The sequence below is a fragment of the Meriones unguiculatus genome, chromosome 14 (genome assembly GCF_030254825.1).
Source record: "Meriones unguiculatus strain TT.TT164.6M chromosome 14, Bangor_MerUng_6.1, whole genome shotgun sequence".
Lineage (NCBI taxonomy): Eukaryota > Metazoa > Chordata > Mammalia > Rodentia > Muridae > Meriones > Meriones unguiculatus.
Genome location: NC_083361.1, coordinates 67,973,267 through 67,989,441, shown reverse-complemented (window position 1 = coordinate 67,989,441; position 16,175 = coordinate 67,973,267). Strand labels below are relative to the sequence as shown.

Sequence of the window (16,175 nt, the reverse complement as noted above, 5' to 3'; positions counted from 1 at the left end):
TCTCCCTCCAGGCCCTGAGCCCTCTGGAATCTGTGTGGCCTGAAGGCTCTACCACTCGCCTCTACTCTTCCGACCCTTCTTCCTTTTCTTTCTCCTGGGACACCGAACCCAGAGCCTCTTAGTGTTGCTCCATGCACACTTTCCTACCAAGTTAAACTCCAGCCCTTCAGAGACAGTCTCTGAGGAACTGTTTAGAGTGGGAGACATGTGGAAAGAAAAGGAGCTGGGCCCTGCTGGAGTCAGGACTGGGTGGAAATGATGAGCCACATGCATGGAGCTGCCAGTTTGTTTATTTGAGTGACACATCTAACCCCCATGGGGCACTTAGGATTTGAAGGTCGGCAGAACACCTTGACCCTGCTGGCTCCACGGAGGTCTCAGGTTTTGAGCTATGGCTCTTTGTCATTGCCTTTTGCCTTCCGGTGTCCCTGGGAGTGGCTGACAACGTGGAGACTCCTCTGGAGTCCCAGGCTGGTCACTTCTTTAGGTTTTCTTTCTGGAGGAAAATGGAGTGCCTGCGCAGCCGTGTCCAGTGATCATGCCCTTTCACCTGGGTATTCAACAGCTTTTGGAAGCTGAGGGCCACACAACCGGAAATGAGAGGTGTCACCACAGCCACCGGACCCCCTGGTCCCCCTGGCTGTCCTTGAGCATTAAGGTGGGAAACTCGGCTTCACCTCTACCCACCAGCCTCAGCCTGACATACGAGAGGCATCCAGAGGGCCTTTACTAAGAATGGCAGGCCTCCTACTCTGTGGTACAGGGCACAGTGAAGACGGGATGGGAACTGAGGACCTAAAAGCCCATGTACAGACAAGCTAACCAAGGGAATCATTCAGCCTCCTAAAGGAAGGCACTCATACATACTACAACAGGGGCAAACAGTAGGGACCCTCTGCTGAGTGACAGAAGCCAGATCTAAAGCACAGAGTCTGTGATTCACATCTGCAGAGGTCAGAGGTCAGCCTTTTAAAAATGAAAATTTAGGTCCTGGAGTGATGGCTCAGTGGTTATGAGTACTTACTGCTCTTATAGAAGACCCAGGCTATAGAGGACAGCTAATAGAGACCTGATGCCCTCTCCTCGCCCCCTTAGACACTTGTAGGAATGTGCTGTGCATTCAGAAAAGATGACACAGGCGTAATTGTAACTTTAAAAAATTCTTGTAAAAAATAACTGTAAGGAAATATCAAGGACTGGTAAGATGGCTCAGCAGCAGAGCATCTGCCCAGAACTCAAAAGGCCCTTAGCTCCATACCCATCAAAAAAACAAAACAAAAGAAACAAGCAAAATTTAAAAGCCAAATATATACATTTGGCTGACCAGAACTCACTATATGAACCAGGCCGTCTTTGAACTCAAGGAGATCTGCCTGCCTCTGCCTCCATTGTGCTGGTATTAAAGGCTTGTGCCATCATGCCTAAATGGTGCCACCATGGCTCTAAAAAGTCCTTGAAAGGACTTATAAAATTAATGCATACTCAGCATTCTTCACTGGTATGAAGAGGTGCCATATCGGCACTCCTGACTGGCTTTTTCTCTGGATCTGGAAACAAGTAAAGACTATTTTTTATTTTGTTGGGTTTTGTTTGTTTGTCTGTTTTTGTTTTTCAAGACAGAGTCTCTGTATAGTCCTGGATGTTCTGGAACTCTCACTCCTTAGACAAAGCTGGTCTCAAAGTCAGAGATCTGCCTACCTCTGCCTCCCAAGTGCTGGGATAAAAGGCATGTGCCACCCATGATTTCTGTAAAGAGCTCATTCATGTTTTCAATGGCCTCCGCCGTTTCCCATAGTCACCACTAGGGGGCGCCAGAGTCAGACGCCCGGCTTGCAGGTCTACAGGCACATTGCGGAGTGAGCCCTGATGTGGAAACTCTTTTCTAAGGGCATCCACCAAGCCCAAAGGAGACGTGAGGCAAGCCTAGCTCTATGATGCTTATGTTATGGGCACTTAGGGTCTAGGTTAGGTGTTTCTAGGTTCTTGCTTTCTCCAAAGAAAATAGGAAAAATTAAATGTGATATGTAATGACTAAGATTTTTTTTTTTCCTAGACAGGGTCTTACTATATAGTCCTGGCTTGACTGACACTTGCTATGTAGACCAGGCTGGTTTCAAACTCACAGAGATCCACCTGCCTCTGTCCTCTGAGTGCTGAGACTAAAAAGGCAAATGCCATCTTTCCTGTCTGACAAAGAACTCTTAAAACTGACAGACAATTGGAAAGATACAGCCAGGCATGGTGGCACACTCTGTTAAGACTACCAAAGGCAGAGGCAGATGGAGCTCTTTGAGTTCCGGGCCAGCCTGGTCTACAAAGCAAGTTCCAGGACAGCCAGGGCTACAAAGAGAAAGCCTGTCTTGAGGAGGGGAGGGACTTTGCGTGGAGAAGAGAGCTGCCGTCAGTGTTGTGGGCCAGAGCCTATGGTCAGGCCTACCTGCGGTGAGTACTCTGAGGAGCCGAGGGGAGCTGGAGGGGACACAGCGTGCTCGGAGGTAGGCCAGCTCCCTGCTTTCCCCGGGATCAGACTTGCAGGAACACTTTCCTGGCCCTGAGCATGGTATTTGAATCACATGCTGTGGACAAACCTGTTTTGCTTGCTCTGAGGCACAACATCTGGGGCTTCAGAGAGTTGTCCCCAACACTGTGTGGAGGCATTCCTCTGACATGCTGGGGCTTTGGGCCATGTGTGCCCACACCTCCATGCTGTCCCTAGCTGACAGCTTATGTCTACACACATGCACATGTACACACACACACACACACACACACACACACACACACACACACACGTACATGAACATGTTCCGAGAGTTTTTGTTTCCCTTCTCTCTCTGTTATCTTTTCTGATTACTCCTTGTTTCTGAAGTTAATTATCGTTCAATCCAATCGAGATGAAGCAGGGGCTCAACAGTTGAGATGGCTCAACAGTTAAGAGCATTTACTGCTCTCCCCGAAAGTCCAAATAACGGTTCCCAGCACCCATGTGGTAGTTCATAACTGCCTATAACTCCAGTTCAGGGGATCTGACACCCTCTTCTAGCCTCTAGGGCACCAGGCACACACAGAGACATACACACACACACACACACACACACACACAGGCAGAACACTCATGCATATAAATAAATCTTTAACAATCACACATAGGTGAAACACTTAGGGTCCATGTAGTGATAGATTCAAAGCCGCAGACTTACAGTAGTTTGTCCAGACTGTTTCCAGTGGGACTTCTGCAAACAGCCAGTGTGGACAGAGCCTGCCTTTAGGGCCTGGCAAGGAAGCCAGATTACACTGACCATGCTCTCCTCCCAGCAGGCCACTGTTTCTGGCAGGCAGGCTCCTAGGCTGTCATTTCTACAATCCTGGACTTCCTGTTTGTTTTAGTGCCCTCATCACAAGTTTGAACAAACTTTCGGTTAGCTTTGGGGATGCCAGAAACCTGACAGGAACCAAAACTTCCTCATCTTCCCTGTCGAATACCAGCCTGGCAAGACTGAGGCTGCCGGCGCTAGGCTTCCGGGTGGCCCAGAGTCTCCACCCTAATAACCCTTCAGCTGTGAACTCACAGACAGGCTAACCCACTGATGAAGTTAGCTCCCTTAGTCCCCTCTCAATAGCACCACCAGCGGGGGCCCAAGCTTTCAACACATGAGCCTTTGGGGTGCTGCCTACCTAAGCCACTTGCCATGTCATGCCTCCAAAGCAATAAGAGACACTTGAACACTTGAAGTTCTCTATCACCACGAGGAAAGGACCCCTGCACAGGGGTGATGGAGAGGAAAGGGTATCACTCCCTGGAGAGCATTTTGGGGGGGGGGGGTTTCTCTTGCCAGGTGGCACCAGTCTTGGATAAAAGGTCTGCCTCCCCCTTGTTCTTCATTGCCAAATAGTCAAAGGAATCACGCTGTAGGTGGCCATGACCACTCTGGGGTGACCCAGCTGCCTCTACTCTGAGTGGCAACATCTCCTTTGTCTCTGCCTTGGCTTGTCCCTTGCTGCCTTTTCTGGGTCCCCAAAGTCAGCCCCGCCCCTCCACTCTATTTCTGACTCAGAGACACATGAGCTTGATATACATGAGCCTGAGGGCTGCTCCTCAGCTTTAGACCACAGGTGCCCACACATGCCCAAGGCTGAGGGCTGCTCCTCAGCTTTAAGCCCTGGTGCACCTTATTTCCTAAGCTTCCTTCTTTTGACATCTTCCTTTCCATCTGGTGGCGGCCTCCACAGGCTTGTCCTGGTTTTCAGAGAATGCCAGCATGTTCTCACATGGGCAAGCGAACAAGCGACCGTCCTCTTAGTTCCAGGCCAGAGCCCAACGGGCTGCAGGGAGCACAGTCTGCACACCATGCGGCATCTGGAAGGTGCCTGGTGGAGTAAGCGGGCCTTCCCGCAGGCCAGAATCCCCGAGGTGGGCTGCAGGGTTTGGTGACAGGCACCTGGGACCCATTCACCCTCTTGTTTATTGTTTCCCAAACAGACAACGAGAGCAGGATCAGAAACCCACAGTGTGTCGTCTGTACAGCTTTAATCTGGAATCAAGGAGTGAAGCTCTGCTCTATACCCAGGGCTGTACTTCTTCCTCTTGTGAAGCTTAGCCTGGAGCGTCAGGGAGTACATACAGGCTTGTCCTGTCCCGTGTTCCCCGCTGTAACGCACTGCCTCACCCAAAGCGGTAGGGTCCAATGACAATGGCCTGAAATCTACCAAGCTGTAAGCCAAATAACCCTTTTTCTTCTTGCAAGCTAATCGCCTCACGTATTTTGTTACAGTGCTAGGAAGCGGACTAGCACAATAACGGTATCTCTCAAAACTAAAAACCAGGGGCTAGGGAGACAATTCCATCCATCAAGTGCTTGCTATGCAACTGTGGAGACCAAAGTTTGATCCCAGAACTTACATAAAAAGCTGGCGGTGGTGGTACAACTGTGTAATCTCAGTGCTGGGAAGGAAAGAACCTACATGCACCCCTCCCCCCACCACAAACTAGTACAATAAAAACAAACGAAACTGAAAAACCAAAACCACCAAACAAAAATGCCCGGAGTGAGTGACACCTAAAGAGTAAGGACGAATACTGAGGTGCCGCCTCCTAGACACTACACACACGTGCGTGCACATCCTTATATGAACATGCACATACATGCACGTATTTACGCAAAGTTATATTCTGAAGCAACATAAAGTCAGAGTTAGCATGAAATGTGATCGTAACTCCGTGAAAATGCCAAGCTCAATGACCAGGAAGGAAATGTTAATAGTGGTACTGATGATTTGGGGTGCTAGGATTATGGGTTATTTAAATTTCTTTTTTGTATATTCATGGTTTCCAAATTTCTACAAATCTGTGTACAGTTACACACACTAATAAATACTATTTCTCTCTGTTTTTGGAAAAGGGTTTCTCTAAGTAGCCAAGGCTAGTCTCAAATCCCTCTTTCTACCTCAGTTCCCCAAGTGCTAAGGTTAAGGCATGTCACATCATGTCTGGCCTTTAAGTATTTTTTAAAATAACAGTGGGGATTTACTCTATTAAGCTCAGCAGTTATCTGTGGCAAGGTCATTTTGTTACGGGTGAAAAATGTCAGTCTGTGGCCAGAGGGAAGTCAGTTACTCAGACTGCTGCTGTGGCCCTGGGTCTGTTCCCACAGGTGAGTGTCTATGACCTTTAGGGAAAGTGGGAAATGTCACCCTTTCTGACCAATAGAGGGCGGAGGTGGCTGAGACTAGACAGAAATGGAAGGAAGCAAGCTCAATAAGCTGGAAGGTCACAGAGCCCCCGCCCACCCAGGGAACATCAGGAAGCTCCAGGCCATGGCCCTTGGAGGCAGTTCCCCACAGCCTCGGCCTATTCTCATACTTGAGACATGCCTTCCCTACTGTTGCAGTCTGTTTGCCAAAACAAAGGAGGCTTTTTGTAGAGAAGTTTCAGATAGAAGAAAACACGAAGCAGACCACCACACGTGCTCATTACACCACTGTAACCAACGTTCCCACAAATACACATTTCCCATCTTGCTCCCGACTCAAAACCAGCATGGTACTGTCAACCATATTTTATCATCTCTCCCTGTCTTTTCCTTTTGAAAACTTTCAAACTTGTTAAGAGGGCGCAAATGGCGCAATGAACCTTCAACCACCATCCTTAGCTTTATCTCCCTTGGGCTCTCTGTAAACATTTGCCTAGATTTCACCACCTCTTACCATTTTTACTCTGTTTCTATAAATACTTTCCTGACCATTTAGAAGTACGATGTAGAAATCATGATACTTTCCCCTAAATTTATCCGAAGAGCAGGTCCCCAGGGTCGGAAAGAGAGAGCTCTTGAGCACTGCTGCTAAACCTTTAACCCAGGCGCTGTCAGCGGAACTGTCCCTTTCCTCGTCCAAGATCCATGAGACCATGGTTCTTTCTCCATCAAGGGGCACACTTCCTTGCATGAGCTACTGAGAGCCACTTAAGCCACTCAGCACAACTGTAGAAAGGGCGAATCAGGTGAGAGCTGGAGTGCTGCTGGTGGTGGTGGCTGCCCAGGCACCCTAAGACTTTGTCTTTCTAGAAGAGTGTGAGGGACGCAGAGGCAGGCCCTGCGAGAGAGAGAAAGCAGAGGCAAGCTACGCTGCCACCTAGCGGTCATATTTAGGATTACCCCCCAGGGCATTCTGATTTTTTTCTTCTTTTAAATTTATTTATTTTATTTTATGTGTATGGATGTTTTGCCTGCATGTATGTGTGTTCACTGAATTCATGCAGCGCCCTCAGAGGCCGGAATATGATATCATATCTCCTGGAGCTGAGGTTATAGGCAGTTGTAAGCCACCATATAAATGCTGAGAATCAAACCCCAGTATTTGGCAAGAGCAGCAAGTGCTCTTAACCTCTGATTCATCTCCCTGGCCCTACGGCATTCAAACAGAAGGAAAGGAAACATTATACCTGCTATTTATAGAGTGAACCACTTGTGGTGGTTTGAGTAAAAATGGCTCCCTTGAGGCCAGTCTGGTCTACAGAGAATGGCTCCCACAGGCTCATGTATTTGAATGTTTAGAAACTAGGAAGTGACACAACTTGAAAAAATGAGAAAAATTATGAGGTATGGTCTTGTTGGAGGAAGTGCGCCACTGAGGGTGAGCTTTGAGGTTTCAAAAACCTGCATCAGACCCAGACTTTCTCTCTTTCTCATTTTTTTTTCTCTCTCTCCATGTCTCTGTCTCTATTTGTCTGTTTCTGTGCCTCTCTGTCGCTCTCCACATAGGGATCAGGATGTAGCCCTCAGCTACTTTTCCAACCTGCCTGCCGCCATGTTCTCTGCCATGATGATAATGGATTAAGCCTCTGAAACTATGTGAAAACCTCCAATTAAATGCTTTCCTAGGTTGTTACCTTGGTCGTGCTCTCTTACAGCAGTAGAACCGTGATTAAGACACAAACTGGGAGCTGGGTGTGGTGGCCCACACCTTTAATCCCAGGTAAGTGAGTTTAAGGTCAGCCTGGTCTACAAAGTGAGTCCAGGACAGCCAGGGCTCTGTTACACAGAGAAACCCTGTGTTGAAAAAATTCAACAAAAACAAACAAACAAAATAAAACCAATCAAAGACACAAACTGCACCTGGCATTTTGTATGTATTATCTTACCTAAAACCTATAAGCCCTAGAAGTTAGGCCTAATCAAAATGCCAGAACATGGCCTGGCAGGAGGTAGATGCTCTGCACCTGTGAGCAAGGACACAGGCTCTGAGAGGGTAACCCAGCAGGTCTCACATCTAGTGAACAGGAGAGTCAAGATTCCAACCTAGGCCTGTCTGGTCCTAATCCTCTATAACCTGGCCATTGCACTTCCTGAGAGAGAGGTCTAAATGAAGAAAGGGGAGACAGTCTGATGGACTGGATGGATATTACACTGACCGAAGAAACCACTGAAGCTCAGAGGCCATTTTTTTTATGAGGCTAACGTTGTCTTGGAAGGGAATGGACCTGCCAGTCACATAGCTCTGGAATGTCAGGCCAGGGATGAGACTATAGGGACCCACAGATGACCTTATCCTATGTAAAAGAAGTGGCCAGCCCACTTAGGAACCACCAAGGATTTGTGCCATTCTGAAATGTCCTGTGAACTGGATTAGAAGAGTACTGTCCTCCAGAGTCTGAGAGCTGTTCATTGGGCTTTTTTTTTTCCCCAGAAAGGAAGGGTTGGAGAAGTGGAAAAGAAGAAATTCAAGAAATTCACCCATAATGACCATCTATGATGGAGAAAAGAAAGTTAGAGATCACTGTTGAACAAACATTTCCTATAAATTGCCAGAGAGTAATTCAGACCTCGAGAGTCATGGGGTTTCTATTGCAACTCCTTACTTCTGGCATGGTAGCACACAAGCGGCCACAGAATAACTGTGAAGTTGTGTTCCAGGAAGACTGACTTTAAAATGAGTAGGCCCTGGAGAGAGAGTGAGCACTCCTGCCAGAAGGCCAGTGTTAGATGTGGGATACGTCCTTCTGAGTGGTTTGTCGAGGTGGAGTACCAGATCCTGACCTCCCACCCCACTACACTACAGGGTACTGCCATTGCTCTTTAGTTGCCCGAGGGGACTTGATGGTAAGACGCTGTTGCTAAAGACACCATGCACTTTGGTCATAGGATGAAAGTGCTCTATAGGCAGCTGAGGAAGAAAAATAATGAACAGTCTGGCTCAGACGGGAACTAACTTGCCAAGATATGCCCATCGGTGCAGTAGTGGCATGAACGCTACGGGGATGAGCAACTACTATTTAAAATTGGACTTTAAAGTTGGCTTGCTCCACAGAAGGGAACTCAGCTCTGGTACTGTAAACCTGACCAGAGACCCATCACGGGGGGAGGCCATAAGCCCAAAGGGAAAACCTACTACTATAATATTTTGCTAAATGGACATAGTATTAAACTACCTTCTACATACTTATCTTTATGCCCACATATCAGTTCAACTCTCGTCCTTCGTAAACAAGATTCTTTTGCGGTGGGTGGTGGTTACTATAGAGACCCACTGCTGCTCAGAGTGCAGAGTAAGTGAATATAGAGTGCTTAGCCCTAAATCAACGTACATATCATTTCCTTCCGCCAACGCAGAGGGGACATCAACGAAGTAGTACTAAGTCTGCAAGAGTCAGAGGTCAACCTAAAGCAATGCCTTCTGGACCTGACAGCACCATTTCCCCCATGAACTCACCCAGCTGTGGTTTACATCCACAAGAACTACACCGAGCAAGTCAATCAGCATTACAGTGTGGATGAGAAAGGGTTTGGGGAGCCACCCTTATCTGAAAAGCTACTGGCAGTTGCCGGCTACTGTGGGAGGGAAAGTCATTTTTCTTCAGGGGTTTAGCCCCTGTTGGGTTGTCCATGCTCTAATAATGGCTCCACACCAATGTGCATATGAGCAGCACTAACTGGACTTAATGGGTTTTAAAAAATCAACAACAAAGTACATAAAATTAGAGGGGAATGTGTTGGGGGGCGCAGTCCTGAGAGGATGTGGAGAAAGGCAGTAAAGGGTGGATATGATTAAAATATACTGTGTATATCTATGATGCTCTCAAAGAATAAGAAACCAATTATTATAAATACGAAAGGAGGTGGGGACGTGGCTCAGTGCTAGAGCACTTGGCCAGCATGCACAACCCTGGCCCCAACATAAACAGTTTAATTTTCAAAATGAGAAACTGTGTGGGTATGGTCCACGGGCCATAGCTGGCTGAACCTGTTATAACAATATCTGATAATCCACAGTGGGGGAAAATAAGGGATAGTCACAGGAGGGAAATTGAGTAGAGCATTACTTCCTTCCCTCCTCCTCCTCCTCCTCTTCTTTCTTTTGTTTCTTTTCTTTTTGATGTGGTATATAAGTATGGGTATGTTTTCATACTGGTGCATGGGCATGAATGCATGCTCTTCAAGAGCCATCCACCTTGTTTATTTTAAAGATGCAATTTTTTATTATCTTATTTCATGTGTTTAGTGTGACAGGTCAAACGTTTCTCTGTCTTGTCTCAGTGGGAGCCATCTTTGGCCTAACGTGAAACAGAACCCTCCTTTTCTGCCCCCTTGCTGTGAAAAGCCCCATGAGAAAGTACCCATGGGTACTGTTCTAGAAACTTGGAGTTGAAATGCCCCAGCTAACTGCATGTGTTTTGGCTTCTGTTAAACTGCTTGCTTGTTTTACTTCCCTGGTTGCAACTGCCAATGTAGTTTTTCTGCGTTCTTTGCCTTTAAGAGTTCCCTGTGAAGTGCATTGGAGGCTGGTTTGTGAGAAGCATTTTCCTCTTAATACTTAATACAGTCTCTCAATCTGGACTTTGGTCCTGCTGATTGGTCTTTGAGTCTCTACCCCCAGCTTATAGGTGTTTTGCCTGCACGTATGTCTGTGCACCATGTGCATGCCTGAGGCCAGGGCAGGACAGATGAAGGTATCACATCTCCTGGAGGATGGCTGTGAGCTACTATGTAAGTGATGGGAATTGAACCTGGGTCCTCTGGAAAAACAGCCACTACTCTTAACTGCTGAGCCATCTCTCCAGCTCTGCATTGTTTTTTAGGGTCTCTCATTGGCCTGTAGCTCACAGAGTAGGATAGGTTGGCTCACATGGTAAAACCCTTCAGCTAGCAACAATTAAGTATGGAAAGGCTCTTAACTGCAAACCACAGCCAGTGATGGCTCATCCAGACCCAACCCCATGTGATGGGAGGGCTCTTACCTCTTCTGGAGGAACTGCTCACATCTTTTCTCCAGTGACAACATCTGGGAGAAGGCCTGGTTACATTCCAAGTCCTTTTGAGAAATGGTGCAATTTTGGGGGAGATCTTTCAGGAGGGGGTATTCCTCAAATTTAAAATAGAAGACAGAGTGTGGGCTATCGCTGTAATCATCAGTAGAGGTGGTGGCATCAGTATCATCTGGATGGGCTCCTGTGAGGAAAGGAGACCAACATGTTCAGTTTGACTGCTTTCTCCATGGGGCTAGGGTCCTGAGGGTATGGGACTGCTCAGCTTATCTGGCTTAAGATGGGACGCAATTACTTAATTCCAGAGAACAAAAAAGACACTGCCAGCATTCTATCAAAGAACAAGCTGCGGCCTCCTCTGGCCTGGGACAGAGAATGAGAAGGCAAACGAGTAGTGTTGCCATGCTTTTGTGAGAGGTCAGGGAAAGCTGGGAAGAATGCGGTAGACCCTAGCGCTGGGTGGCGGCCCTCATATGCCCTTCATACCATAAAGGAGGAAATATGGATGGTGTGGAGACACAATAAACAGTGGCGCCCAGGGCATCTCCGGTGGGTAGGATACAGGGGCCGCAAAGGCGCAGATGATTTTAGCCGTGGCCACATCCATGAGCCTTACAGAATGGTTCTTGGAAAAGATTAGCACCTGGGAAGGAAAGAGATCTCTTAGACTCGGCTCTCACAGAAAAGCAGAGGGTAGAGGCCACCTTGTGACCCTGCTCCAGAACCCCCTCTTCTGACCTCCTGCCATCTGTCCCACTTCAGACACTTGTCGCCACAGGGAAAAGTCTGGTTCTCTGTCCAGGGTGCTGCTCTCATCCCCTCACTGTTGGCCCTGAGCTTGCAGGGCCCTTCCTACACGCCTCTCAGGTTCCTATCTCATTGTGCACTCATTCTCCTGGAGTTGTCTCTCGTGTCTACTCATTTCCTGGGGACTATAGGGACTGGTGGGCACAGAATGGACATTGGTAGACTCGTGTTCTAAAAGTCTCCCAGAGCCGCATGGGGCCTCTTCCTTTGCCAAGTCATATCAGGAATCACAGACTTTCTCTCTAGCCTGACTCCATCACAGGCCCTGAAAGGATTGGGGAATCAGCAGAATGTGGCAGGATCAGCCACGATGCCTTTCTTTCCTTCAGCTGCATCCAGAGGCAGCCCAGCACATGGGTTCTAGCCCCACTTGGAAGATGATCTTCCCTGTTCCCATCTTCTCCATGCTGTAGGTCTCATCGATAGGAGGTATGTCTGTACCCTTAAGCCAGGATATAAAGGCTGGTCCCTCTGCCCCACACCTGCCCTCTCCCCTCTTCATGCCTACAGACCCGACCTCTGGGAAGTTCCTTTTGATGCTGACTCAACTTCTCTGGCTCTGCTGTCCCCTCCAGTCACGTTATCCTCCCCCCTATAACTTCTGCATTAGGTGATCCCTTCTCTGTTCAATGCATCCATTACAAATTATGTCCCAGCCTTTCTTGTGTTCCAGGGCAGCTGTTTGGTGATTTGTCTCCTGATAAAATGTGAGCACCTTAAGGGTGAGGACTCTCCCTTTGATGTTACTATTTATTTGGTGCTTGGATTGAATCCAGGGCTAGCTTAGTCTCTACTGTTGAGCACTACCCCCAGACTTGGAGTTTCTCCATACGGAACAAAGTGAATCCAATGCCTAGTACACAGTAGGCTGAAAACAAATCTTTCTGGAGGGGATGAGGAACACACTCATAGAAGAGGAACAAGGACCTGGGAACCTACCATGCCAGGCAAGGCTGGGACTGGGGCCACTTTACAGACATCTTCTTCCGCGTGGCTCATAGACCTATGGGGAACAAAAAGAGGCATTCTCTTTTTATAAAGGTTTCAAAGTTTTATTATCTTCTCTTAGGTATTTATCTGAGAGAAACTCTTAATATGTATCAGTAGACATGTGAAGAGATCATTCATAGTAACACCCCCCCCAAACAAACAACAACAACAAACAAACAAACTGTGTAGATACTCACCAGCAGGAAGGGGGCTGCTTAAGGAGCAGAATGTAATGGACATGAAAACTGAACCGGAGGTGCATGTACCAGCATGCATAGCTCTCACAGTCAATGTTGCAAAATGAGTTGGAATAGAATAAACACAAAGCCAATTGGAAGTTCATAGAATATGGTTCCACTCATAAATTTCCTAAATACACACAACTTAATAAATGCATTGTTTAGAGGCAAAAATCAAGATTGATGGCTATTTTGTTTTGTTTTGCTTGTTTGTTTTTCAAGATAGGGTTCCTCTGTATAGGCCTGCCTGTCCTAAAACTCACTCTGTAGACCAGGCTGGCATTGAACTCACTAGATCCACTAGCCTCTGCCTCCTGAGTGCTGAGATTAAAGATGTGAGACAGCATTGCCCAGCTATAGGTGGTTAATTTTTAAATCAAAAGAATGATAAGAATAGAAAAATAAAGCCAGGTGTGGTGACATATACCCTTTAACCCCAGCATTCAGGACACAGAGGCAGGCAGATCTCTGTGATCTCTGTATCTCTGTAGCAAGCCTGGTCTACGAAGTGAGTCCAGGATATCCAGGGCTATTACACAGAGAAACCCTGTCTCAAAAAATCATAAAAAAAGGGAAAACATTGTGGAAATTGAAAACAAACAGACAAACAAACATTTAGCAGCAACTCTCATAAAAACTAAGGTTGTAGATATGGGCCAGTGATTAACATCACTTGCTGCTCTTCCAGAGGACTTGGGCTGGGTTCTCAGCACCCACATGCTAGCTAACAACACCATTATCACTCTAGTTCCAAAGCATCTGATGCCCTTTTCTGTCTTCTTCAGGCGCTGCATGCATACGGTACACAAACATACAACGGGCCCAACACCCATACACATAAGATGAAAATGAATCTTTTTAAAAACTAAAAAAAAAAAAAAAGCAAAAATTTTTCCACTGTTTGGATGTGGGCATGGCCAGGACATGTGCTTCTCCAGGAAGACCTTAGCAGACACACATAAAACCAGAAGTGTGAGAAACATTTGTGCTTTGCTGCTGGGAACCTTTAGGCCAGCATGTGAGAAAGCCTCAGGCAGCAGGCAGGAGAGCCAGGAGGAAGGAAACTGAAGCTTCCCGGAAAACAGCCTGCTGCTTCCAGGAGTGGGAAAGAAGCTACCCCAGGCCCTAGCCCTGGCTCAGCCACCACAGGCTTGCAAGCGCTTGTGCAAGCTAGGTAAGAGCAGTGGAGACCCAATGTGGCTGACTCAGGCATGGGAGTTATGTTGAAGAACTGTTTTCTGCAGCCAGTAATACTGTGGGATGCTTGATGTGTGGCATTTGATAGTTAGCAGCCTTCAAGGAGGAAGGAAGATATATGATCAGTTCCTTAGGGAATTGGGGACAATTGGTTTCTGCTGGGCAAGGGAAGTTTATCCATTGTCCTTACACATACATTCTGTATGGATTCATTTGCACACATATAATATTTAAAAAACATAGCTGGGCATGGTGGCACATGCCGTTAATCCCAGGACACAGGGAGGCAGAGGCAGGTGGATCTCTGAGTTCAAGGCCAGCCTGGTCTAGAGTGAGTTCCAGGACAGTCAGGGCTACCCAGATAAACCCTGTCTTAGCAAAATAAAACAAAAACAAAAGACAGACAGAAACATCTCTAGGGGAACTGGAGGAAGTGGTTTAGGGAGAACTGAGCCTCTCCGTGGTCGTATGAGGCAGCAACAGTGTACCCCACCCACAAGCACGATACTCTGCTCAGGCTGGAGGGGCGGCATGGCAGTGGGCTGCAGTCAGAGCTTTTCCTCTGGAACAGTGTCATCTGGACGGCAGATTAGCCTTATCCTGTCCCTGGGCCACTGACCTCTCAAGGAGCACCTTGCTGGTGGGTCCTTTGGTCCCGCTGGCTGTCACCAGGTGGAGGGAAGCATCAGTGCACAGCACCACACACATAACTTCAGATTTCACTGAGCTTTCAGGATACATGTTCCTCCCTTCATGCACCAGGAAGAACTTTAGGAAGTGAATGCTTTGGCAGAAACACCCCTCAGGCAGAGCAATGACCCCAAAGAGGAATCCTGGGGAGAAAAAGATGAGGCAGCAGCCATTGGTTCTGTGATCAGCAAGTATGGAAGGGGCATGTGTGGGGCAAAGACCAAGTCAAGCCATGTGTAGCCTCTGCGAGGGAAAGCTCCTGGTCATTGAGAGCCTTGAGCCTAGAAAGGAACTGGGGGTTGGGGGGCCAGGACTAAGGAAGAATGGGGGGAAGAGACAGCCATGGGATGGAGGTACCTACAGCCCAGCCCAGCTACCCATGGGATGCACAGTGCACAGATGTGGCCTTAGAAACAGTGTGTGTGTGTGTGTTGCCAATCAGGGATCTACTGATACCCTCCCGATGAAATGGGAATGAGCTGTTGGCTAAGGGCTGAGAGTCACTGTTGATCCCTGCATCCCTGTTGAAGTCTGGCTAGTGGGTCCTCTCAGCTGTCACTCTCTCTGCTTCTGCAAAGGGCAGGACCCTGGACCTCACCCACAGTGCTGCCCACCCAGAACAGCTGCTGCTCTTGCTTTGACTACTTCTTAGGTCTCTCAGTTCTAACACTAGCAGAGGTCCTGCTGACTGGTATGGGGGCAAGGCAGTACTAGAAGACCCGTTTTCTTTGAGAGCCGGGTAGGAGGCTGCAGGATCTCTCCTGCTGTTCAGGAAGATGTGTCTTCCCTGCAGTGCAACAAGAAAGGTGAAGGCTGTTTCCCTGGGACCCGGTACACTGCTGGGTGCCAAGCAAGCTCTCAGTGAGTACACGGGCAATAGGAGCTAAGGTGTGTACCAGGAATGGAGGTGGGGAAGCAGGTAAAGCAGCCCCAGGAGGACTGGGGACATGAAGGATTGAAGGAATTCCCAGGCCCCGGAGTCTCACTGAGGAGACCTGTCAGTGCTCAGTTGAGGGGCGCCGTGGGGAACTCACCTTGGGCCATATCCCACAGAATGAGCACACCGTCCTCGCAGGCCAGGGCCAGGAAGGAGGAGAAGCTGCTGATCTGAGACACGACGATGGGCGCAGCACAGGGCCACACGTTCTCACAGTCTAGAGGGAGGAGATCACTGGCCAGGCTCCCCTCCCCGCAGAGCCTGCCCTGGCGAGTGCCTCCACCTGGGGGATCTGACACCCGGACGGGTCTGCCTAGCCTGGGGTATAGGCACAGGGAGCCCCTTCTCTAGACTCTCTACCTCTCTCTTCAGTTCTGTGCGCCTTTCCCAAAGCAAAATAAGCCACAGCTAAAGTTTAGAAGCTCTTTGCAGCCACTTGCAGGACATTGATAGGCTTGTTAACAGGTAGCATTTCACTTAATTCTCAGAGGAGTTCTATGCAGCAGATCCTGTTAGAACCCCATTTCACAGATGAGATTGCGGCACATAAAGCAAGTGG

General features: G+C 48.1%; 1 protein-coding gene across 1 annotated transcript in view; it reads right to left on the bottom strand.

The window, feature by feature from the left end:
• Positions 1–278: 278 nt before the first annotated feature.
• The window catches only part of Wdr93 (WD repeat domain 93), a 44,662-nt gene continuing 28,765 nt past the window's right edge, over positions 279–16,175 (bottom strand). The window contains exons 13-18 of the mRNA XM_060367406.1: positions 15,714–15,833; positions 14,609–14,822; positions 12,503–12,566; positions 11,243–11,399; positions 10,730–10,940; positions 279–575 (exon numbers count right to left, since the gene is read on the bottom strand). Of these exons, the coding sequence (XP_060223389.1) occupies positions 476–575; positions 10,730–10,940; positions 11,243–11,399; positions 12,503–12,566; positions 14,609–14,822; positions 15,714–15,833 (866 nt within the window). The 3' untranslated portion in view covers positions 279–475. The remainder of the gene's footprint in view (positions 576–10,729; positions 10,941–11,242; positions 11,400–12,502; positions 12,567–14,608; positions 14,823–15,713; positions 15,834–16,175) is intronic.